Here is a 26,084-nt window from a genome sequence, read left to right on the forward strand (position 1 = left end):
TGACAAAACAAAGTGCCAACTCATAGGTTGGAAGGGACCTCAGGAGGTCATCTCTTTCAACTCGCTGTTCAAAGTGTGTCCAACTACATCAGGCTGCTCAGTGTCTTGTCCAGATGAGTTTTGAATACATCTAAGGGTGAAGATCGCTTGACCTCCTTGGGAAACCTGTTTGGGTGTTTGACAGCTCTTAGAGAGATTTCCCCACCCCCCCACCCCTGCCAACATCCAATTAGAATTTGCTGTGTCCCAACAAATCCAGTCTTGTGTAATAAAAGCAGCAGCATCCTTCTTTTCCGAACAGCCCCACATAGTTTTAAGATGTTATACTTTGTAAATTCCACATTAATTAGGACAGAACTCAGCAGCATTTGCCTGATACTTGGGTAAGCCAGACTTTGCTCCAGTTAGTATGAATTGAGAAATAAAAATAATTTTTACAGGGTGACTATCACGTTCTTCTGAGGTAAGAAATATTACTCAAGTCTTGTTTTCAAATCTTCATTATGCCTGATGTGGAACCAAAATTTTCCAGAAGGATAGATTGTACTGCAGAATTTAAGAGGAGAAGGAAGAGATTTGATTTCTGCTGCCCTGAAGCCATGTGAGAAGCTCTCCTCATCTACTTCCAGGAATACACAAGGCATGATAGTTGTTGGGATGCTCTGGTATGAATTGCTGAAAGAGGTGTTCTGAGGCAAGTCCCAGGCAAGAAATTTAATCTCCTTATTCAGAGCCTTAGCTCACTGGGAGAGACTTTATACAATTTCATCCCTTTAGACCTTGACACTGAGCTGGAGTTTTTTTTCTTCTCATTTTGCTTGACTGGTTTTGGTTCTTAGGCAGCTTTTTTTATTGACACTGATGGAATTTTGAGCTCAAGTATGAGAGCGAGTGCACATTACTTGACTTACTGTTTTCCTGTCTTTACCTTTAAAGAAAACTTTGAGAATGGGATATGTTTGACTTGAAAATAAATTTGATTTTGATATAGTCACATTTGTTTGTTTTCCTTCACTTTGCTAAACACTTCACCTAAATAATAATAAAGTGGATGACTTTCTATCAGCTCTTAACTTTGCAATTGACATTGAAGTAAGATGGGCACAGCAGCCAACCCTTCTATTTTGATTTGCACACAAATAGTCAACATTTGTGTGTTAGCCTTCTTTAAATGCTAGATGGATTTCTGTGCTTAAAAATCCTTCTGATAAATTCAGTCCTTTTTTTTTTGCTTCTATCATAAGATGCTAGTCAAGGTTGAACAAGCTAACAGGCAATGCCAGCTTCGCTGATTTCTTTCAAAACTGCCTCTGCATTTTATTCCTAGAAATACGGTGTCAATAACCAAAATAACAAATGAGAATGTTGATTCTGCTTATTTAATATTTATGAACATTAGTGGCTTTATAAAATGCCTGTTACTTCTCAAAATTAGTTTATTCAGTTACCTGGTTTGGCAGCTTCAGAATTTTCATTATTTTCAGTACCCAGTATGTGTCTCCCACTAGAACCTCTTGTGCAGACAGAATATTTGAGATGACCTTAAAACTTGGTTGTTTGCTTTTGGTTCTAAATAGCAAGTCAGTTGCTTCTGTGCCTAGCTCTAGCCTGATAGCTTGGTAATAGTATTTCCTCAATAAAATGTATATTTACTAGGTACAGTTGCATGTATTAAATGCATGTTCTATGCCAATGTTTTTAAAAACTTAAGTCGGAGATACTGCATTCCAGAATGATTTAAAAAGGCCTCAAATTTAAGACTTCTTGCGTCTTGTGCAACTACACTTAGGCCATTTTGGACAACTCTCGATCCAACAACTTGCAAATATTTCACCGTTTCAGCCTGTAAAGAACATGCTGTATGCTAGCTAATATGCCAGTAAGAATTTTTATCAGGATTATTTTAGACACTTTTCTTATAAAGTTAGCTTAATTCTTTATCAGACTGACTTCAGAGATGGCAATATGAGCAAACCTGTGCTTATTGTACATTTGGAAACTGATGTGGGACACTTGTGCAAATTAATGTGTGAAATTTTCCGTTGTATTGCCTTTTTAATAAATGCACAAATAACTGTCTGCCTTACTGCTTTGTCTACTAGCTAATAAATGATTGTCTCTTTTTAATTAAGAATATTTTAATTGCATGTATGATGCAACACTACTTTTGAGTACCCTATTTTTTTTAAAGGTTTGATGAACACAACTTGCATTCTCCCTGGTTTTTGTTATTTGCTTGCCCTTGCATGCATTTTTATTGAACTTCTATTTCTCCAGAGGTTGCTGAATATTGACAAATATTTATAGGAAAAAAATAATTTATTTGTGGCTTTATGAAAAAGTTAACTGGTTTCTAACAACATATTATCACAAATAACTCCCTCTCTCCCCCCATTTGTTTTGGTTGCTGTTTTTTCCTGTACCCTTTCCTTACTATTTTTGTCAGGGCAGTAACAGATCTTGTGTCAGCTGGGCTTTTTATTGAGGTCCATGCAGGTTTCCAGCTCTGCTGTACCATACATGACTTGAAGACGTACTGAAGAGAAATCAAAGAAAGTACTACTTTTTTCTAAGGAAATTTGGGAACAGGACAGCTGTATCTCTCTTGTAGCTGAATTCTTTTCCAAGGCAGATAGATGCGTGTGTGTTTTTTTTGAGCTTTAGCAGTTGTGGTGTGTTTTTCACTGCTTCTCAATTTTGATTAAAGTTTTGAAAGTGAGTACTTTAGTTTGTTAGGAAGACTTTATGCCAGCATGAGTCTAAAATAGTTTTATGATGTTTTCTTAATTATATTCCTGACCTATAGCAGATGTTTTATGATACACGTGGTTATTGTGTATTGAATTATGATCTTTGCATAGTAACCTGGAAAACCAACACATTAAAGCAATGTTTAATTTCTACCATTAGAGCTATATTTGAGCACTTGTACTTTATTCCCCTGTGCAGACATTATGAAGCTGAAATAAATAACTGTGAGAACATGATAGTATACAAAACCATGCATGGCTCTTATTGTACTTACTATAATATAGTAGCATTTCTTCATTAACAGGCTATAGCCTATGAAAACAATGACTGGAATACAACTTTTGTTGGGACTTCTTAACGTATGTTGAATTAGCAGAAGTCCTAGAACGATACCCAGTGAAATTAACAACAAATGTTGGAGCAAATGCACTTTTTTCCTCCTTCTTTCCTTACTACCTCTGACTTCCTTACACCCTGTCCTCTCTACTTTTTCTTGCGTTGTGCACCAATTGCAGCAAGTGATTTTAAATAAAGGTGGAATAACACATTCATGAGTGTTGTAAACATATCTACTGTAGCTCAAAAGTAAATACTTAGTGGAGTTTGTATCCATTTTAATGCCACATTAGAGTCTCAGCAAGTGTATACAACTAAAGAAGAGACTAAGCATGCTGGATTTTGTTGCTGGTGATTTAAACAGCAGTGTTGTGTAAGTTATTGGACTAAGACAGCCTTTAGAAAAGTGGAAGCCATTTCCAAAGAAAATGGAAGAACTTAAGCTCAGGCAAGCTAAGTGTGAAACTTCAGGCAAGCTAAAAGCTTTGAGGAAAAACTTAAAGCATAATTTCAAAACTTTATATCCTGGAGGTAGGAAGCTTCCACCTGCTTTAAGGTCAATAGGTGATCCTGTTGTGAGAGTACTAATAGAAGATAATGCTGTAGCAAAAAGATAAATGAAATGCTTCTTTACAAGTGGCAAATCGAGGGAAATGTCTTAAACCTGAATCCTCAGTAGAACAGGCTTTAGAAAAGCAAGAAATTGCCCTAAATGGTATTCTGCTGAGCTTTAAGGAAACTAAACTGAGAAACTGCTAAGTCTGAATTGGAACATAGCTTGGTTGGCCTTATAGCGGAGGAGGGGAAGTGATGACTATCACACTTGCTTCAGAAAAAGCTCTTAAAAGGATTCAAGCATTTAAGAGGCCAGAAGGTATAAGTTCTATACCAGGCAAGTAGATAAAACTTTATGAAGACCCTCCCCCCCCCCCCCCCCCCCGCAGCCTGTCATTTTGTCAAGAAATTGTGTCTTAAGTAGGTTTATGAGATAATGAATATGTGGGGAAAAGATGATATGAATGATGCATGATTCAGATTTCAAAAGCTTTGTATTTCAGTTGCAAATCTCCATCATGGTGTGGTTCAGTTCAAAGGGAATAATAAGTAACAGGGGAAGTGATGAACAAAACCACAGACACAAACCTGATAGATGAGCAATAACAGAGACAATAATAAAGACCTAAGCTTTTCAGCCGCTAATTGGTGGGCCACTAAGAAACTACAGGCATAACTTTGAAGAGATTCAACCTGGACTTGGATAAGAAGATACTTGAGACAAACAGATACTTGAGGGGTGCCTCTGGGTCTACCTAAAATTTATTAGGCAGTGTTTAGGGGAAGGGGAGCAAGGGGGAGCAGAAAGGGGTGTAGAAAAGAAGACAGATGAAAAAGGCCAGTTGTGTGTAAGCACCTACTGGTCTGTATGCTTGTCTCACTGAGGCCTGTGCCTGATGACTGACATCTGTCCTCTCTTAAATCCTTTCTTAACTATATTTCTTTGTAATTTCACTCTATCCCATGTGAGTGCTGCAATGTCTAAATGCCAGCAACTGGAGAGACTGAGTGAGTGAATAACGTGCCAACAACTGGAGTCAGACTACAGGTGATAGTGACCTGTATGTCTGTGGTGTTAGCAACTGGAGGGACTGCAGGTCACAGGGCCTGTGTGTCTGGGGTGCCAGCAGCCAGGGTGGCTAGAGTGAGGTGAAATCAAATGTCAGCAACTGGAGCCACACCATGGCTGATAGGGCCCATGTATTTGTTGTACCAGTAACTGGAGTGAATGAAAGTCTTAAGTGTCAGCAACTGGAGTGGGGACCACTCGTCATAGGGCCTGTGTGTCTGGGGTGCTAGAAACTGGAGGGACCAATGTGTTTTCCCTTGATCCAATGTGTGCAGGTATGTGCGTGTAATTTGTTAGGAAACTTCAATCTCGACTGACTCGTGAATAGGAAAAAAACCAGTTTTTGGGAAAACTCAAAGTCTCATCCAAAGGTGAGTGAGGGAGTCCAGAGTCCGGGCATGGATATTAGGCAGGCTGAGAGCCTGTGCCAATATTTGAGAGATCTGGGGGGCGACTTGTGAGATGAGCGTGTGAGAGCATGCGTTGAGCTGGACTACCTGGTGAGTAGGAGGAGACCCGTATATCGGGTAACAGGGCACGGGATCCAGGCAGGGATATTAGATGGGCTGAGAGCCCCTGCAAGTATTTGAGGGATCTGAGAATGTGCGTGTGCTTCTGAATCTAGAGAGCAAGGACATGCGTTTTCAGTAGCGAGCTGCAATCATGATCAGCCACAGAAGAGGAATGGGACTTGGCTAACTGTACATGTATTTGTTTTATGTGAGTTCTGGTAGTGTTATATCTGAGTGTTGTTGAAGGCAGCACCCTATCTGTGGCAGTTTGCCTAGCTGGCTATGTTAGTGTCCTCTGTATGGGCATGTATGTACGTATATACATGCTCAGCCTCGCTAATGGCTGAAAGAGCAAACGGGAAAGCAGCAGCCACATCCATTGGCCTAGGACGAAGAGACCTCCAAGTCTCAGGCTGCACCAGGCTGTGTTTCAGCAGTTGGGAAGGAGAGATCCCTGGGTCTTGGAGTCCACCAAAGGCCACTGAATGCAGTGGCCTTTATAAATTTTCTTAACAGCTACGGTAATTATTTCATCCCCTGGCTGCTCTTGACTTTCGGAGCTAAGGACTCTGCACCCTGGAATTCTACAGTCCACTGCTCTAATGTCATTTATTCGAGGGAGCACATGCTCTTATTTACACGCTCTGGTCATGGGATCTTTTAGCAAGTCTAATGCTGCGTTTGGATGGCCAGCTAACACATCGCGGGATCTAAACAGTCTGGAAGTCTGTTCCATAAGCACATATATGCATGTTCCAGTCATTAGCAGCACTGCAGGCTCTTTGGGCCAGGTGCCTTCAAGAGCTAAGTATCTTGCTCCCCAGTACGAGAGAGACGTGGCATTACTGGAGAGAGTCCAGCGGAGGGCTACAAAGATGATAGGGGATTGGAGCATCTCTCCTATGAAGAAAGGCTGCGCGAGCTCGGCCTGTGTAGCCTGAAGAAGAGAAGACTGAGAGCCGATCTCATCAATGTCTACAAGTATCTGAAGGGAGGGTGTCAAGAGAACGGGGCCAGACTCTTCTCCGTGGTGCCCAGCGACAGGACAAGAGGTGATGGGCACAAACTGAAGCATAGGAAGTTCCATCTGAACATGAAGAAAAACTTCTTTGCTGTGAGGGTGACAGAGCACTGGAACAGGTTGCCTGGAGAGGTAGTGGAGTCTCCTTCCCTGGAGATATTCAAAACCCGTCTGGATGTGATCCTGGGCAATATGCTCTAGAGGACCCTGCCTGAGCAGGGGGTTTGAACTAGATGATCTCCAGAGGTCCCTTCCAGCCTCAACCATTCTGTGAATCTGTGATCTTTAAATTCATTTTTTGAATGTTTTCCAGTCTGCTAGTCCATCTTTAGATGCTGTTACAGGTGTCTGTGAAAGGCTAATGGAGTCTTTACTGGGGACTGTAGGCAGTCTCACGCATTAATCTAGCAACCAGCTGCTTATCAGTTATGGTTTCAAATTCATGTTTGAACCCATGTTCAAGCCCCCTTGTTACTTCAGCCCCAGAGCTACAATAAGATTATTTTTGGCTCTTGTAGCATTGCTCTGGCCTACAGTGCATAAGTCATAGAGTTTCTGTTCAGCAGATTTTTATTATTTTGGTGCAAGACTGGTAAGTATCTTATGTTTGAAACAGAAGATAGTAAGACTTTTGATGGCTGTCTAGTTTTTGTAGGAGTTCCCATACAAGAATTTTTCTTTCTTACCACAGAAGGCTTTAGCATAAGAAGTTATCAGAGACAGTGAACAGATGCAGCAGTTTGCGCAGAAGGGCGCAAGAAGGCACCTTTGTCTCCAGTCTTAGTAGTGTATACTTCCTAAGATATGGTTGTGACACACTGCAGAGCCCGTTCCCCCTGTAGCTGTTGGAGTCGCTGTGTCAGCTGTGTCAGCGACTTCCACCAGACAGGCCTTCTGCCAGCAAATGCAGCTCTGCAGCTCTCAGGCTGCAGGGAGTGCCTGGGACCTCTCTGTGAGCTGGGGCTGACAGTCAGCTTTTCTGCAGAAGGCATGCTGTTGCTGATGAGTTGTGTCACCAGGTAAAAGAGTTACAGGAGGAAGTAAGCAGGCTGTGTAAGCAGGCATCCAAGCAGACGAGCAAGAGAGAGATAGGATATTTTCAGAGACCCTCCATCTTCAGGAGTCTCAACCCCCCACAGCAGTGGAGATGCAGATGGGCTCTGTGCCATGTGAAACAGTAAGTCATAACTGTAGAAAATGAAGGCTGGAAACTGGTCACTCCTCATATGAGGAGAAAGGCTCTTGCTCCTCCTGAAGACTTGCAGCTGACGAACAGGTTTAGTGCAGTCCAAGTGGAGGAGGAGCTGGGCATGGCTTCAAGTGAAGCAACTTTGCTGACGGACCCTGTGCTACGCAGGAACACCCGGAAGAAGTGGTGAGTGATTGTTGTGGGTGACTCCCTACTGCAGGGGATAGAGGCACCCATCTGCTGACCTGACCGCTTGTCTAGAGAGGTTGGTTGCCTGCCGGGGGCTCAAATCTCAGATGTCATATGGAAAGACTGCGGAGGCTTGCCCATCCATCTCTTACCCCCTGCTGCTCTTCCGCATGGGCACCAATGATACCAAGGGCAATTTGGAAACTATCAAATGGGTTTTCAGAGCTCTGGGGACAGTGGTCAAGGGTCTGGGGGCCCAGGTCATTTTCTCCTCGATTCTGCCAGTTAGGGGGAAGGATGCAGGAGGAGTAGACGGACTCTCTAAGTAGAAAACTGGCTGCACCGCTGGTGTTGGCAACAGGGTTTTGGTTTCTACGGCCACGGGACCCTGTTTGAAGTTTGACAACTGACTGGGAGAGATGGGATCCACCTCAGTAAGCAGGGCACACGTGCTTGCCAACAGGCTGGCCAGCCTGGTAAGGAGGGCTTTAAACCAGGAAAGACAGGGGAAGAGAAGAGTTATAGAGGCCACCAAGACAGCAAAACAGTGCTCAGGTGGGGATACCTCCAGCAAGTGCATGCAGCCAAGGAAGTGCCTGTAAGATATGACTGTGGGGTATCCTCTTACAGCCCTCCTGGGAAATCAGCTTGCTCAAATACCTCTCTGAAGTGCCTGTACACCAGTGCATGCAGCATGGCAAATAAACAGGAAGAACTGGAGATCTGTGTGTTGTTGCAAGGCTATGATCTCATTGCAGTTACAGAGACATGGTGGGATAGCTCCGATGACTAGAATGCTGTCATGGATGGCTACATGCTTTTTAGGAAAGACAAGCCAGGAAGGCGAGGTGGTAGAGTTGCCCTTTATGTGAAAGAGCAACTGGAATGTATTGAGCTCTACTTCGGGGTGGGTGATGAACGAGTTGAGAGCTTATGGGTAAGGATTAAAGGGCAGACTAATAAGGGTGACACTGTTGTGGGTGTTTGCTATAGGCCACCTGATCAGGAAGAGGAAGCAGATGAGGCCTTCTACAGACAACTGGCAGTAGCCTTATGATTACAGGCCCTGGTTCTCATGGGGGACTTCAAGCACCCTGATATCTTCTGGAGGAACAACACAGCAAGGCACAAACAGTCGAGGAGGTTTCTAGAGAGCATTAATGATAACATTCTGACACAGGTGATGGAAGTGCTGATGAGGTGAGGTGTGCTGCTGGACCTTGTACTAACAAACAAGGAAGGAGTGGTTGAAGATGTGAAGGCTAGGGGCAGCCTTGGCTGCAGTGACCATGAGATAGTGGAGTTCAGGATCCTGTGAGGAGGAAGCAGGGCAGTACGCAGGATCCTAGCCCTGGACTTCAGGAGAGCTAACTTTGGCCTCTTCAGGGACCTTCTTGGAAGAATTCCATGGGATTGGACTCTAGGAGGAAGAGGGGTCTAAAAGAACTCATTAATATTGAAGGATCATTTCCTCCAAGCTCAAGAGCAGTGCATCATAATGAGCAAGAAGTTGAGCAAAGCGGATAGGAGACCTGCGTGGATGAACAGGGAACTCCTGGCATAACTCAAACATAAGCGGAAAGCGTACAGGAGATGGAAGCAGGGAGAGGCCTCTTGGGAGGAATATAGGAACATTGTCAGACTATGTAGGCATGCAATGAGGAAGGCCAAGGCCCATTTGGAATTAAATCTGGCTGAGGATGTCAAGGACAACAAGAAGGGCTTCTTCCAATACGTCATTAACAAAAGGAAGACGAGGGAAAACGTGGGCCCGCTCCTAAATGGGGCAGGCGCCCTGGTGACGAAGGATACAGAGAAGGCAGAGATACTGAATGCCTTCTTTGATTTGGTCTTTAGTGCGGAGGCCAGCCCTCAGGAATCCTGGACCCTGGAGACCATGGAGAAAGTCTGGAGAAAGGAAGCCTTTCCCTTGGTGGAGGAGGATTGAGTTAGAGATCACTTAGGCAAACTTGACACTCACAAGTCCATGGGCCCTTATGGGATGCACCCACAAGTGCTGAGGAAGCTGGCAGACATGATTGCTAGGCCACTCTCAATCATCTTTGAAAGGTCGTGGCAATCAGGAGAGGTGCCTGAGGATTGGAAGAAAGCAAACGTCACTCCAGTCTTCAAAAAGGGCCCAGGGAGCTACAGGCCAGTCAGCCTCACCTCCATCCCTGGAAAAGTGGTGGAAATAGCTCATCCTGGATGTCATCTCTAAGCGTGTGGAGGACAAGAAGGTGATCAGGAGTAGTCAGCATGGATTCAGCAAAGGTGAATCATGCTTAACCAACCTGATAGACTTCTCTGATGGGATGACTGGCTGGGTAGATGAGGGGAGAGCAGTGGATGTTGTCTGCCTGGACTTCAGCAAGGCTTTTGACCCTGTCTCCCATCACATCCTCATAGGCAAGCTCAGGAAGTGTGGGCTGGATAGGTGGACAGTGAGGTGGACTGAGAACTGGCTGGATGACAGAGCTCAGAGGGTTGTGATCAGTGGCACAGAGTCCAGCTGAAGGCCTGTATCTAGCGGTGTGTCCCCCCCCCCCCCCTCCCCCCCAAATACTGGCTCCAGTATTGTTTAACTTATTCATCAGTCACTTGGATGAAGGCACAGAGTGCACTCTCAGCAAGTTTGCTGATGATCCAAAACTGGGAGGAGTGGCTGATACCCCAGAGGGCTGTGCTGCCATTCAGAGGGAACTCAACAGGCTGGAGAGATAGGCAGAGAAGAACCTCATGAAGTTCAACAAAGGGAAGTGCAGGGTCTAGCACCTGAGGAGGAATAATCCCATGCACCAGTTCAGGTTGGGGATTGACCTGCTGGGAAGCAGCTCTGCAGAGAAGGACCGGGGAGTGCTGGTGGACAGGTTGACCATATGCCCCTGTGGCTAAGAAGGCCAATGGTATTCTGGGTTGCATTAGGAAGAGCATTGCTAACAGATCAAGGGAGGTGATCCTTCCCCTCTACTCAGCCCTGGGGAGGCCTCACCTGGAGTACTGTATCCAGTTCTGGACTCTTGTACAAGAGAGACATGGCACTACTGGAGAGAGTCCAGCGAAGGGCTACTAAGATGGTGAGGGGACTGGAGCATCTCTCCTCTGAAGAAAGGCTGGGAGAGCTGGGCCTCTTTAGCCTGGTGAAGAGAAGACCAAGGAGGGATCTCATCAATGTATATAAGTATCTGAAGGGAGGGTGTCAAGAGGATGAGGCCATACTCTTCTCAGTGATTGGATGAGAGGCAACAGGCACAAACTGAAGCATAGGAAGTTCCATCTGAACATGAAGAAAAACTTCTTTGCTGCTTTGCTTTCCAGAGCACTGGAACAGGTTGCCTGGAGAGGTAGTGGAGTCTCCTTCCCTGGAGATATTCAAAAGCCAGCTGGAGACAATCCTGTGCAACGTGCTCTAGGTGACCCTGCTTGAGCAGATCTCCAGAGGTCCCTTCTAACCTCAACCTTTCTGTGATTCTGTGAAGTAGAGTTCAACTATTTTCATCCTAGAATACTGGGCAATCATTTTTAGGATGAAAAGTGTAAATCACTGAGTATTTCTGAGGAATAATACCTGTATCTCTGTGTTCTATTAGGAGCTGATGTGTAAGGTGGCAAGATAGTTCTGAAATGCTGGAAATAGTCGATGTTGCTGAGATATACTGCAGTGTTACCTGTAGGTGTAGTTTTTTAAGGCATGATGTTTCATCCCCTGAGGATTTCATTTGTATATGTCAAAAAATGGTTGGAAAAGATGCAGGTAAGCTGGGCCAGGTCATCATTTGCCAAATCAGTGGTATTTAGTTATGGTTCCTGCTGTGTTTTGAGGTGCCTTTATATTTAAAACGTCACACCTCTCTCCATATTTTTGCTGTTGTTTTCAGCCTTGTTAGGAACACGTGGTTCTCTGTCTTACAAGATCACAGAATAGGGGAGTCTTTCATGTTGCAAGAACCACACAAAGAAAGATGTGAATTGTAGGTTTCCCCTAAGCATATTCAAGAATAAAATAAGATAATAGCAGGACTGAACTGATCTGCTTTGGTAAAGCTCAGTGGACGACTTTAATCTTTGCAGTAGTTATTTCCTTGGTTTGGTAAGTATTAGTTAAACATTGTATATGATAAAGAGATACAGAGGAAGTCAGAGGAGGTGAGAAACATAGAAATAAGCAGGAGAGGATTAAAACAACCTCTGAAAATACTGTGAAGTACTAAAAACTTCTTGTAAACTGTGTTCTGATAGGTAACGAGCGAGTCGCAGAATTGCCTGTGGTGCTTGAAACTAGATATTACAGTAAATACTGGTATTGTTAAGTATTAGATTATGGATACTGAATTTGAAAATTTAATAGGGTACATTGTTTCTCTAGTTAACCAAGTGGTATAAACCTTTGTTAAGTAGAAAGCTCTAGAAGATATTATTAATAGATCTCATCATGTTTGAGAATGTGAGTAGATCACAATTAAATCCTGCAATTCCCATAAGAAATAACTATCCTTATCCATATTCATGTCTGAATAAAATTAGATTATTCATACTGATTCATAAAATGCCATGTGTGTATATGGCATACAGCGCACTGTAAAAACAAACAAACAAAACACTGCAACGTAGAATAGCTTCTCCTTCCTAAATGTCCTAAATACTGTGAGCTGTGTATCGGATTTTCAGTTTATCTATAATGCTTCCTTTGAAACAGCTGGATTAGTTCTTACAGAATTATGAAAAAATGTTTATTGGAATAGGAGACTGTTTTCTTATGACTGTCTTTTGTTTTCTTAGCCCCCTCCAGGAAATGTGAAAATGCCTAATGTACCCAGTACCCAGCCAGCAATAATGAAACCAACAGAAGAACCACCTGCTTACACACAAATTGCAAAGGTTTGTCTGTAACTTTCAGGCAGTAGGTTTCTTCTAATTATAATTACATAAACACTCTTCTGGAACAGTGTGTCTTTTATTAAAAAAATATTATTTCCTGATGATTTAGGAAAATGAATACTGCTTTTAGGTAACCATTGCATGAATTCATGCAATATTAGGTCAGTCTTCATTCATAACTGGAGATGCAACTGGAGATGCATAATTATAGAAAATAGACTCGGAATATTTATTTTGTGTTCATACTTTTAGCAATATCTGACAATGCTTGTTTTATTCAGGAGCATGCCTTGGCCCAGGCAGAACTGCTGAAGCGCCAAGAAGAACTAGAAAGAAAAGCAGCTGAACTAGATCGCAGAGAAAGGGAAATGCAGAGTCTCAATCAGCAGGGGGGTATGTATAAAAAATATTTTTTTAAATTGTAGAAATTTAACTTTTTCTTAGAAACTGTTTTTGTTTTATAGTGACAGGCAGGGTAAAACAGGTCATGAAGGATTTTCTAGAGAAGATTTCTTATGTCCTTTGCAGCATTTTATAAGGGGAATAAAAACTGGTCTGTCTTGTGCAAATTTCAGTGTGGCCTTGTTATTGTCTGCTATCAGCTATTTTTATTCTTGGTTAAAATCCAAATAATACTATCAACTAGAAATGGACCATTTTGAAAAGAAGAACTGTAAGTAACTTTATAAGTAACAACGCTAATTTCTATTCTGTTAGTGTTTATAGCTGTGGAAGAACTGTCCTGCTTTGAAACATTTTTCTATCTTCTATCACATTCTATGCAAATAGCAGAAAGAGTATAGGTGTTAATCAGTTTTTCAAATGACGCTTTGGATAATCAAGATCAGTGCCTCATTCTGCCTAAACTGTTGTGTGCAATGTAACACCATCAGTTTTTGCCTTGCAGTTTTTGAATGAAAAGATTTACATCCTCTTAACTGAAGATACTTTGCTAGAAGAAGATCAATGGGGAATATTTATTTTCAAAAGGAAGAACTTCAAACTGGAATCAGAAAAAAAAAAACACACTAAAACATTGTGTACAAGGTTGATTTTGTGTGCTCTTTTCACCTGTATCTAGTCTTCAGACAGTTGCATTTCCACGTTATTTTCTTTTTCTTTATTCATATCAAAATTGTGACATACAATAGTACAATTCCAGATTGCGTGATTGCTTAGGAATTCAAAATCTCAGGGAATTTCTTGCCAGTCAGGTGCTAATATCTGAGAATGGGGAATTGTTTTTCTTCTTTTAAGGAAAAAAATCATGGTGGTTATTGTGCCTTCATTAAAACATTTTTATTTTCTCAGGGTTTATTATTTTCATTCTCTTCATTACGTCTCTGTATCTGTTCTCCCAGATAATGATTTTCTTTAGTCATGTTTTCGTTTCAGTCTCCATATAGTTCCCTTCACCTAATTTCACTAACTTATATTGATGGTTCTGGATTAATTACTTGTCTCTTCCAGGCTTTAGGGACAGTTTTTGTCCATTCATCTATATCTTAAGGAACGTAACTGTGATACCTCATGCATGTTTCAGGATCCCTAAAATTGTTATTTACTATCATCATGAGGTTGCAGTTGTTCACATCAAAGTACTTGAAGAGTGTGTGAAGAATCTAAAGGATTCTTTAGGAAAGCTGAGCAGAGAAGATGGAGCTCTTACAGCTTAAAAGAGGAAATTAGATTTTAACTAAATGGATGTGTAAAAGATGCTGCAAATCAGGAATTATGCTGTGACTAAAGACAGCAATATTGTTTTCCGATTGATTTCTTTCTTTTGCAGGCTCCTTTTCAAACACTGTAGAGGTGTCTTGATAGGAAGGGGAGAGTCCTTTGCAATAGTACTCTAGTATTTGCATTTAGTTTACAAGTCTGGCTTCACGTGTAGGATACTTTAATTGAATGTAATGGACTACAATGGAAAGATCTTCAGGTTGGTAGGTGTGCTCAGTCTGGTGCCTTCAGACTTCTCAGCTCAAGTCCAGTGCAGTGTTGTGTTTGAGCTGATTAAACTGTGCTGCTTCCTGTTTTAGCTGGTTCATTTGGTCAGAGCTGAAAAACCCCTCACTGTGTTTGCATGAAGCTGGTTTGGGAATGTCCGCATTCATAGTGTAGGCACGTTGCTGAAGTTCTGTTAATAAGCCTTGAGGTAGTAGCTCCTTATGTTGAATGACATAACTCTGAGCTAGCTCTTTGCTCAGTCAAGCTCTGATCTTGGAATATGAGTATCCAAGGAATATTTGGAAAAAGAGCGCTTGGTTTTTGATGTCAAATCATCTCACCAAGCTGTCTTTCAGACTTAGCTGAGTATTTTGATAGTTATGCCGAAGGGGAAGAGAAAAAGCACATCAGATAATAGCTTGAATTATTGTGAACTTATGTGAATTTTTCTGTAATTCTACCCTGAAACTGTCAGTCCTGAAGGAAACTCCCATATATTGCAGAATAAAGATCTGGATTATTGTCAGATTTTTTTTATATAAGAAATCCCAAAGTAGTTTTTAATATGGATGGGAATATTACCTGATTACCTTCTGTATCCTCCCTCTGTAAGTCTCCTGTTCTAAATGGCTTGGTAAATTGATAAAAGGTTCAGCAGGAGAGGAAGAAAACACAGCAGGGTTTGGTCAGAACTATCAGCTTCATCTTGTCTGAACAGGGAAAAACGTAACTTAATAATGCAAGTATTTTAGATTTGCAAGTTTTCTGTTCTTACGGATGAGCTACTAGTAAAGCTATGGTTGAAGGTAGAAGTTGCAAGCAAAAGCTTGTCAGAATTTCAAAAAAAAGTCTTCAGGCTAGCCTCTAGTTTAGCTCCACTTTTTGAATATGGTGATTAATGTACCTATTGCATCCACAATTTGAAATGCTATGGTAAAGGTGTGTTGTATCTATCTCAGTTGAATCTCTGAATATTGTGCTTGTTACGGTTTGCATTCAGCAGAATGTGTACTCTAGCCTGTGAGTAGATCAGTGTACAGGAAATCCAAGGTGATTGACACTGTATTGTCTTTTGTTGTGTCTTGACTTTATCACACAACTTTGTATCAAAATATTTTGATGTTGTAGGTCATCTTTTTGTATTGTAGTTGAGACCATTTTAATAGAAGTCTTTCTTCAGGCTTTTGTGCTTTTAGGCAAAGCTTTGATGGTAAAATTTGGAAACTAGTTCCAAGCGTTAGAGATATCTAGATGTTACGAGCATGAGGATTCTGAATATAGAAAATGCCTTTCACTCCCCAGTCTTTGTGTTCCACAAAGTATGGGGGGACTGGGGGAAATGTGCATTTAAGAGTCAAGGAACTCGGAGAAATTGTTTTTCTCCCATTTTTCAAATCTGAGATTTTGGCAAGACTTCTGCTCTCACAGGATGCCTGCTTAGTCTTTTGCATAGGTATAATATTGTACTCTCCTTGATCTGCCTACGTTTCATCATACTTTATTTCTGAAGCTTGTTTTCGATATTGCGTGAGGATTGCTGATAAAGCTCCTGAATGTTGGTAGCCCAAATAATTTATAGACTTGTGCATTAAAAAAAACCCCTTCAGCTGAACCATGACGAGTCCAAAGGCATATCTCTTTCTAGTACACAGAGAGTATTATAAACTCTTTTTCTGATTTACAGGCAGAAAAAATAACTGGCCACCCCTTCCTGAGAATTTTCCAGTGGGTCCTTGTTTCTATCAGGACTTTTCTGTAGACATTCCTGTAGAATTCCAGAAGACAGTGAAGATTATGTACTATTTGTGGATGTGTAAGTATTTTTTAACAGAAAAAGCAAAATGCATTTTCAAACTTCATGATCCATGCCTGCTACTTTGAATTTTGCAACATCTATAATGTGAAATGTATTTTTTAATCCAGAAGTCAGATGGTAAAGTGAAATCTTTATGTTAGCTTCAATTTTAAGAGTATTGAATTATTTCATAGAAACTTTGATGGAAGAAAGGGGAAAGTATTACCCTAAAGCAGTTTGGTTTATACCATATTGTAGCTTTCTGTTTAAATATTTATATTGTTATAAAACAATCTCTGAGTGTTTATTACCTTAAAAATAATTTTACTGTTTTTAAAATCAGCTTATATATTAAGAAATCTAATTCACAGTATTTATTAGACTTTTGAGTATAAAATGTGCAACATTCATGTGTCTACTATTTAATATAGTTTTAGTCTATTTAGAAAAATAAATAGTATAACATAAATTAGCAGAAGAAACAGTCTATGTTTTATATATAACTCTTTGTTGTACTGCACAAGTGCTCTAAACAGTCCTTGAGGGGTTAATTTTGCATTCATTCAGGTGCTGTGTTTTGATAGGAAAAATGCTGGATGAATCAAATGTACAAATGCCATGACCTTTGTTTCTTCTGTCTTGTCCAGTGTGATGAGAGCTTAGTAAGTACCCTAAGACTGAGGAAATTCCAAAGGTTTAGGTGTTTTGATACCATTAATATATATTTTAGTTTACTAAGGTCATGTGAATTTCAGACTTTTTCTGTATTTTTTCAGGGTTCCAGATTTAACAAATCTGCATATTTTACCTGTTAATTTGGGAATCTTATTGTTGTGACTGAACCATATATTTGAATCCCATAAAATGAGCAGTCAGCACTCAGTCAAGTGAATTTCACTTCATTATCTACAACTTTATCCACTATCTTTAAATAAGTAAATGAATAAATCCTATTGTAGAATGAGAGATTAGTCACTCATAAATCTGATAGACATTTAAGTTTTATATCAAGTCTATAATCATGGACTCCAAAATTTTAGAATAGCTGCTAACTGACCATTTGCAGGACTGAGTTCTAAAAGTACTTTATGTTTTAAACACAAAGTGAAGTTGGGCAGTGAGAACTGGAGTATTAATACTCTTTTTCTTTTTTTGCCCTTATTATGGCAATAAATTAAGAAACCAGTGACATACTATTTCAAAACAGATGAGAATTCTGCCCTCATTTTAAGCTGACAGATTTTCTTCTAGGTAGACTGAGATTGTAACTGAGTTTCCTTGTTCTTTTCCTTCTTTAGCTCTCATTCTCCATCTCTGACTTAGGGATCACTAAGTAAGGAAGGAGCAGGGCATATTAAAAGAAAAGAAAGAATGAAATGAAGAAGCCTGAAGAATATTTCAGGCTAAAGAAAATGATTGAATACAGAGCTCCCTGCCTTAGGGCTGGCTGTTCAGTCAGTCCTTGTGACTCTTCTTTTTCAGGGATATACCTGCTTGGTTTGGCTCTTACTGCATTAGAGTGGCTATGCTTCCTTAACGAATGCACTCATTACCATAGCAAACCAACCCGCTGCTGCTTGCTGCTCTGCTCTATATTTTATTTCCTCTTCTGGAACTTCCTAGGTCTTATAAGGCCTGGAGGTCCATGAACATACTGATATTCAGATAAGTCTAGTTCCAGCTGCTCAGCACTTTGTAAAGTAGGTTAGTTTTCCTGCCCCTCTTTAGCAGCCCTAGGAACACACCTTTCTATTTCTTTCTTTGTGTGTGTGTGTTGCCTTGTTTAGTACCAATTTTAATATCTTTATTCTTAGTCTTTACATTTCTGAGGAAACTTTCTTATCTTTCATGGGATCAATAAACCTTTTATAGCGTGAGAATAGAGGTCTGCTTGTATCCCATTCCCAGTGAATTTCTCCACCTTTTCTCTGTTGGTGTCAGAAGTCAGAATGGTCTAATTCCTTCATGTGGTTTTCTCTTTGCCCAGATATTTTTTCTCCCGAAACTGCCTTTTTTTTTTTTTTTTTTTTTTTTTTTTTTTACTGACTGAGTGCTCCCATATGAAACCACCTACTGCTCTTTTAGTGGCTCGCGGATAGAATCGCAGTTTTGCTGGCTCATTGGCCCTGGGCTTTTTAGATCTCTATGCACTGCTACTAGTGAAATGCCCATGCCCCATATCTCTTGACCGTTATCTGACAACAAACATTTTTGTCTCAAAAGCCTTGTTTTCCAGTTACTTTCCCACAGGCTGGTAGGATGCAAAATGAGCAATACTAATTTTCAAAGAATATTTATTTTTTGAAGTTAAAACTGAAGAGCTGCATAATCTTATGGAAAGTTTTTGAGGCATATGCATTTGTTGTTTTGTATTGTTTGTGAGTGTTTCCCTTTTTCTGTGAACAAGACTTTTAAAAGTTTTTAAAGACATATGGCTTAAGCTGTAGATTGTGATGACTATCTACCTTAAGGTACCAACTGTTTTGATGCTTATTCTGTTTAGGAGAGTTTTGTTTCGTCCATCCTTCTGTCTGAGAAAATGATCAGTAGCACCTATGTCAGTCCGTGCTAATGTTTGTTTTACCTGATCTTGATGACCTCCAAGGAGGGATACCTTGTAAACTCCCCCCCCCCACCCAAATTCAGGCCATTCTAGTATGTTGCCATCCTTGTCATTAGAAGATGTTTCCTAGCATATAATTTAATTCTCCTGTGCTGAAATTTATTTTTGTTGTTCTGTCCATTGTTTTTACGGAGAACACGTTTATTCCCCATAGTCATCCTCTTTTAGCTAAATTATCGTAGTTCACTCAGCCTTTCTTTGTACGTCATCTTTTCTAGACTTCTGATAGTTTTGCTGCTGTCTTGTAGATTCATCATTTCATCCCTTCCATATTATTATGGGTTTTTTAGTGTGTAGCGTTCAAAATTGGACAGTGTGGACTGTCTAATTAACTTCAGCTGTCTTAATATACTGAGTAGAGAGAAAAAAGAAATAGTTCACATATTTGGTAGACTGTACGCGTGTTCCTGCATCCTTTTGTCAACAGAGGAATGTTTGCATCTCTCAGGCAAGCTAAAAAGAGCAGAACGGACAAGGCAAAAAAGATAGACTTTAACTGAAGCCACTCTGATATGATCCAAGGTTGTATGTGATCAAACTTTGCCAGCTTTTAGCTCACTTACCAGTTGCCACGTGGCTGCAAAATTCTCTCTTTTATGGACATTCTGTTCCAGTTGAGGCATTCCACTGCAGGGTTGTAATAGTCCAGCTGATTCCTGGGAGAAAGCTCGTTCTTTGTGTAACATATCCTAATGAGGACTTTGGTTTCCTCAAAACAGCATCAATAAAACATCACTGAAATGAACCTTACTACAAAAATCTGTTTCTTGCAGTCCAAATGGGACTGCAAAATAAAGTAGATGTCAAATAGACAGCATCACTGCAACTTGTGACCTTTATCTAAAATTCACTTTCAGACAATAATGGGTGCTAAAACATAGTTAATTAAGGTGAGGATTGTGTGTCTAAGTAGGCTTCTTCTATACTATGAAGTTACACTAATAAAAATGAATTTGTGAGCCTGAATATTTCATTAAACCAATATAATTTCTCACTGTTTGCTCTTATTCTGGCATGAGTGACCTTTTTTAAACTCACCTTCTTTGTCAACTGAACTAGAAAAAGGCATTCTCAGGTCTCTTTACGTTGCTCGAGCTGGGCTGGTTCATTGAGGTTATTGTCATTTAGCTATTCTGTGGTACAGAGTTCTGCCACAGCCTTGGTTTGTTTCAGCCCTCAGGTAGTCATTATCTTGTAATAACTTTTATCACAGTTGAATTCAAAGAGACAAATAGGAGGAAGATACTTAGAAAACTGTTACCCTGAATATAAAACAGCTGTCTTTTCATTTAATGGGAAAGTTTGTATATGTCACTTAGTGAATCCAGTGGCTCAAAGAATGAGTGCCTCTCTGGCACGCAGGAGTTAAGAGAAAGGGGAGAACTGTCAATGAAGTTCTGTGTCTTCATCTGTAGTTTGCTGCTAGTGAGTTTTTGCAGTTGAGATTCTTTGTAACAGCAGTGAAGTGCTGAAGTAGACCACTATGTTACCAGTTTTATTGCGCTAATAAGTGTCAGTGGCGTGTGTGACGTTGTTTCAACCTTCTTCTGCACTGATCCTATTCTCTTAGACCTTGTCCTGTTATCTGAACTGAAATTGTAAAGAGTATATCCTATCTGAAAGTTCAGATTCCACCAGAAGCTGGACCTTTCTAATAATCGATGGACTCTTCCTTTTTTTCCCAGTATTGACTAGGGGGGAAAAAAAAAGTACCACTCAGTAAACTTTCTCTTATTTATCAAAGAAAGGTAGGGATTTGGATTTGTACCCTGTGTTATACTTGTGATGCACGCACACAAAATCTCTGAAATCGAGTTGCTTTGCTAACTTCTTGGAACAATACTAAAATATTTAAATATATTAAACACTCTTTATTTAAAAAGCACAAAGTTTTCTGTTTCTGATGATTCTTACAGCGGAATGTGATTTCGTTGAGGGAGAAGTGTTTTGAGTTCCTTCAGCCTTTCATGTAAAGATGTGGGCATTTTGATTTAAGGTTTTTTTCCAATAAGATGATTTAGGTTTTATTTAAGTACTAGTTGAGAGGGAAGAACCACCCTTGAAGAGTTTTTTCAGAATCTTTGTGTGTTATATAAACTTACCAGCTCTTCTGTTACTCTTCCTTTCTAGTAAAAGCAGTGTGGACAAGGGAGAATTTAAATGTATATACAGAGCTAAGACTTTATTTTATTTTTTGTTGTGAACTCTTTATGCTACCTAGCTTCTTTATATTTCTCTGAGAAGTGATAAATAAGTAAACCTGTAAGGAGGAGGATGAGCTGTGAGAACTTACAAGTTTGAATGACCAAGATGCTTCTCTGAACTCTAAATAAATAAATAAATAAATAACCATTGGTTCAAGGAACTGCTTGTGCACTCTTAACTATAAATAATTTACTTTATCCTGGTCCACAAGGACAGAAACAGTCCTTTGGGACAGCAGAATCACTCCTGAATCACTAGGTATTGCTGAACTGAAACAGAAATTCATTTTCATCCTTTTTAAGTGTCTGACAGAACTAACCACTGTGCCAGATAGCATGAAAATAGTAGTTGCAATGTTTCTTGCTATTGCTAAGAGAACAATTTATTTGAAATTAATTGTGAAGTCATAATGCCAGTGCATTTTCTTCAGTAGAACTTGATAACCTCTAATATGACCTGCCAGTGAGAAAATGCCAGTATTGATCTGGAACCTGAGTACTGAAGAAGCAAATTTTAAAGACTGTTGATCTGAGAAATATTTGAATATGCCATATGATTTTAGGGTTCTAGAACAGCTCCTCATGGATTTTGTTTTACTCAGAAACACTGTTACTAAGTAGTTCTACTTTTTTCCATGTAAGACAAAGAGTTTTTATCCAAAAGGATATTTTTGAAATATTTCCTTTTAAATTAGAACATGTACAGTGATAATTTTATGGTGTCTTTTATTCCATTTGTAAGCTTTTCTCTAAAAAAACCCATATAGTTACATATTGTAATAGAAGGGCTGTGAGGTCTTCCATTTATTTACTTGTCTGGTTGTAAAGGGAAAATATTTAAATAAGTGCAAATATCTGTGTCCAGTATTTGCTGCAGAAGAAATATCAGTTACTGCAGCTGTGGAAACCTCTTTTACATTATTTTAATTGTCGTCTTAACTTGTTGATGCCCTAGGCATCAAGCCTTTGCTAGAAATCACTCTTAGGGACTCCCTGAGATTGAAAATGTTTTATGTTTATGAAAAGTTTTTTTTTCCTTCACCATGTATCTCATATTACTTCTGTTATATATTGGATTTTCTTGTTCAGTACTTTACGTAGGAATTCTGACTTTACCTGAGAGTTAGAAAACTGTGACAAAACAATTGGCTTATTGCAAAGAGGGTATTGATTAATTGTTAGCATGCTTATGTTTTGTTTACAATACTCCATTTATTTGGGTATTATTTTAAGAGTTGAAATAATTTATTGTATAAACATAATGTAATTAAGACTCTTTTTTGGTTTTGGTTCTACAGTCCATACAGTGACACTGTTTCTTAATATCTTTGGATGTTTGGCCTGGTTTTATGTTGATCCGACACGAGGGGTTGATTTTGGATTGAGTATCCTCTGGTTCTTGCTTTTTACTCCTTGTTCTTTTGTCTGCTGGTACAGACCACTTTATGGAGCTTTCAGGTAACAACTTCAGCTTGGCCTAAGATATTAAAAAATATTTATATATGTATATATATATATACACACACTTGCTGAAACGCATTATTCTTCTAATAGAATTTACAGAATTATCGTTATGACAATCCTTCAATATGATTTCATTAGAAACAAGTAGTATATCTGTTATTAGTTCAATTGCCATGTCTGAAACAGATGGCAACATTTAGGAATATCATAGAATATTTAAAATATTTATAGCTTCTGCTATTGACATAACATTTTTAGGAAATACTTAACTTTGTATTGGGCTAATTAGGTTTTTAATGGAAATTCTCATTAAATGTCTATCTCATCAGACCGAGAATCCGAGCAGGTCAGTAGTTAAGGGTTTATTACTACATTTTTGGTTTGGTGAATGACCTTGCTAAAACTCTGCACTTAAAATTTTACATTGTTAAGTAATCTACAGCGTCTGTTACTGCAATAGACTGAGATTCTTAAGAACAAGTAGAGCAGGTATATAGCTATCAAACTCCAGTATTTTCTGTAGCTTTTAGCAATCTGCATTTCTCACGCCTGAGGCGCAGTATCTTTGTGTTTAAAAATACTATGGTTGGTTTGCATGCTAAATTGAGCTTTTTTGGTGAAAATTAGCATATAGACATTCTAAAATCTTGTACTCCTGCAGTATTTCTTGCAAAATTATTTTAATGTTGAAGTGAGTTCAGGATATTGGAAAATCAGTTTCAATACACTAATTTTTGTTGAGAAAGACTGATAGTCATTCATTGCAGTTGAGCATAACTTTTAGGCTAAATCAGATGGTTTTTTGCTGATCAAGAATATATTGCTATACCTACACATCTTCGACCAATTATATAATTTATAGTTTCATGTGCTAAATTCTTATATTCTTATGGCTAAAATATGAGAAGGATATTTTTCATTTACTAGAACAAATTTGTTCATGATATCGCAGTGTGGGTGCAAATTAAGATAAATAGAAAATACAGAAAATCACCAGCATTTTGAAGTGGTAGCTTTCATTAATTAATTTTAAACCTTACATGTTCTCTTTTAATAGTGTTTTTTTATATATAATGTTTTTTTCAAAATTAACTGATTTGTTGGAGGAGGTGTTCACAGTGTTACATTATCGTCCAGGGTTTTACATCTAGCAGATGTTAGCCTTTCTTAGTGAATATTGATTGTTTGGAAAAAGAAACTAAAGCTTTCATTTTCAACTTTCATTCAGTTTCTCAGCTGAAAATGAAACAGTTATTGAACTGAACTGTTTGAATAAATAGAAATTAAGAAACCCTCTTCTGCAAAAAGCATTGTTACTGGCAACATCTGGATCTAGTTTCTTAATCTGTGACTTAACTAATTCAGTGATTTTTACTTTCTTTAGAACTCTGGCAGCAAGCACATCACGTAATTATTAGTTTTGATAATAAGTTGAAGTCTTTATTACAAGTTTCACCTGTGCATTTATTTTTGGTATTCTGACTGACTTTAAGGTTTCCAGTCTCTGTCAAGCTGGCATTTTAGTAATTTAAACAGCCAGCATATTTTGCATATTTTACTTTTAAAGAACAGCTGCTTCGGTATTCTGATCTGCATTATGTTTTAATAATTCCATATTAGATTTTATTTCTTTTCACAAGTAAAAAATTTCTGCCACACTGACAGTGCTGTAAACATCAGCCTGAAAATAGAGCAGACTTCTGTTCTTCAAGCACTGTAGCAAAACTTACATGGTGAGTCATATAAAGCCCGGCTATGTTCGGAACAAAACATTATGAGGCATACTAAGGAACAGTGTATTGTTGCTTTTCTCACCTCTGTTAGAGATGCAGGAGGCAAAAATACTGTATTATGGAAGAAGCAGCTCTTGTAATAAACACTTTACAAAACCACAGAATTAATGCCTGATATTTCAAGTCACCATCAATAAGTTAAACTGTATTCCCTCTAGTTCTTACCACAAGAGTATTTTACCTTGGTACTACAGTATTTGTCAAAAGGCATTAATTTCCTTGTGGCTTTAATCTTTTTTTTTCCCCCCTCTTTCAGGAGTGACAGTTCATTCAGATTCTTTGTGTTCTTCTTTGTATATATCTGTCAGTTTGCTGTGCATGTACTTCAAGCTGCAGGATTCCAGAGGTGGGGAAACTGGTGAGTATTCTGCTTTCTGTAGCATTGTACTATCAAAACAAAACAAAACAAAACAAAACCTCTTATTTTATACAGAACCTGCATAGACTCTTTGGGATTATTTTTCAATAAAATTTTGTATCACTGGAGTTGTTGTATTTAGCATTCAAAAAAGCATTCTTAGAGTGTTCTTAATTAATTGAGAAAAGTGTATGAAAGGTATCCAGAGTGTGTAGTACTTCTGTTGTTAGACTGGTCAAAATTTTATCCTTTGACGTAAGCTACTTTGAACTAGGCTTTTATACGTTACCTCCTCTATTTCAATGGTGTGTGGAGATGTTATTTGCTCTATATTTAGAATAAAGGCATAAATAAAACTAAGAGAAAATGAGAATAATTTCGGTGGTAATAGAATAATATATAAAGAGTATATTCTGTCATTAATTATTTGTAATTATAATTATTAATATACTTACCAATGAGATTTCTGGCTAAAATTTGAAGAACAAGTGGACACTGTATTCAGCTGAATATAGTTGTATATCTTTGATTTAAGTTACTATATTGGAAAAGCTAATCTCTTTGTCCGAATCACCTCCTTATTCTGCAATAGTTGATTTTTCTTTTAGATGCTTACAAGTTTAAAAGTTGTTTTCCATAAAGCAACCTGTAGTAAGTTACTTTTACTTCAAATACAGTTTCTATTTGAAGTCTCAAGGTCTAATATTTAGATTTTAAAAGGAAAAGCTAGTAGTTTGGAATCATAGTCACCACTCTTGCAAAGAAGTCGATGAATTTGAATTAACTAAAAGAACATACCCAACTAGTAGTACAGAGAGCTATGCCTAACAGTCCTGTAGCTGGGTAATGACATTTCTGTGTATGAGTGTTTTTTGCAGCTAACCTCCAGATGCATGCAAGTCAGGCAAAACAGTATTGGTTTAGAACTGGAGTGTAAGGAAAAATCCTCTGTTACTATTTTTGCTGTCAAATCCAGTGTTTTGCTTTTCAGTAGATACCTCTTGATTGACATGAATAAAATAGTAAGGTAGTTTTAGAGGAGCAACTCTTCAAGTATGTGGAGTGTGCTTTTCCAAGATTCTTAGGGAAAGGGTAGGAAAAGGAGGCAGATCATTCAAAGATGCTAATTACAGTTTGGATTTTGGAGCTTTGTGGTAGAATCCAGTTGGACATAGCGGGTATCAAAGCAATTTGAAACAGCAAGAAGAAAATTTTAAGGTTCTTTGGGTTTATAGAAATGTTTTGCTCTTTTCTGTAGAAGACTCTTTTCCCTCTTAGGGTCTTGTTTTTCCTAATGTAACATTTAATTTCCTGCTTTTGTGGTTTCAAGTTTGGTATTGTAGTTTATGTTGGTGTTAAGAACTTTAAGAATTGGGGAACGTTTAAAGTAGAGACTGCTA

At 38.9% G+C, this 26,084-nt stretch overlaps 1 protein-coding gene across 1 annotated transcript in view; it reads left to right on the forward strand.

The window, feature by feature from the left end:
• Positions 1–26,084, forward strand: part of LOC138064134 (secretory carrier-associated membrane protein 1) — a 47,007-nt gene that overhangs the window by 15,226 nt on the left and 5,697 nt on the right. The window contains exons 3-7 of the mRNA XM_068925313.1: positions 12,402–12,500; positions 12,782–12,893; positions 16,132–16,260; positions 22,368–22,527; positions 24,583–24,684. Coding sequence (XP_068781414.1) covers positions 12,402–12,500; positions 12,782–12,893; positions 16,132–16,260; positions 22,368–22,527; positions 24,583–24,684 — 602 coding nt within the window. The remainder of the gene's footprint in view (positions 1–12,401; positions 12,501–12,781; positions 12,894–16,131; positions 16,261–22,367; positions 22,528–24,582; positions 24,685–26,084) is intronic.

This window comes from Struthio camelus, chromosome W (genome assembly GCF_040807025.1).
Source record: "Struthio camelus isolate bStrCam1 chromosome W, bStrCam1.hap1, whole genome shotgun sequence".
Classification (NCBI taxonomy): domain Eukaryota; kingdom Metazoa; phylum Chordata; class Aves; order Struthioniformes; family Struthionidae; genus Struthio; species Struthio camelus.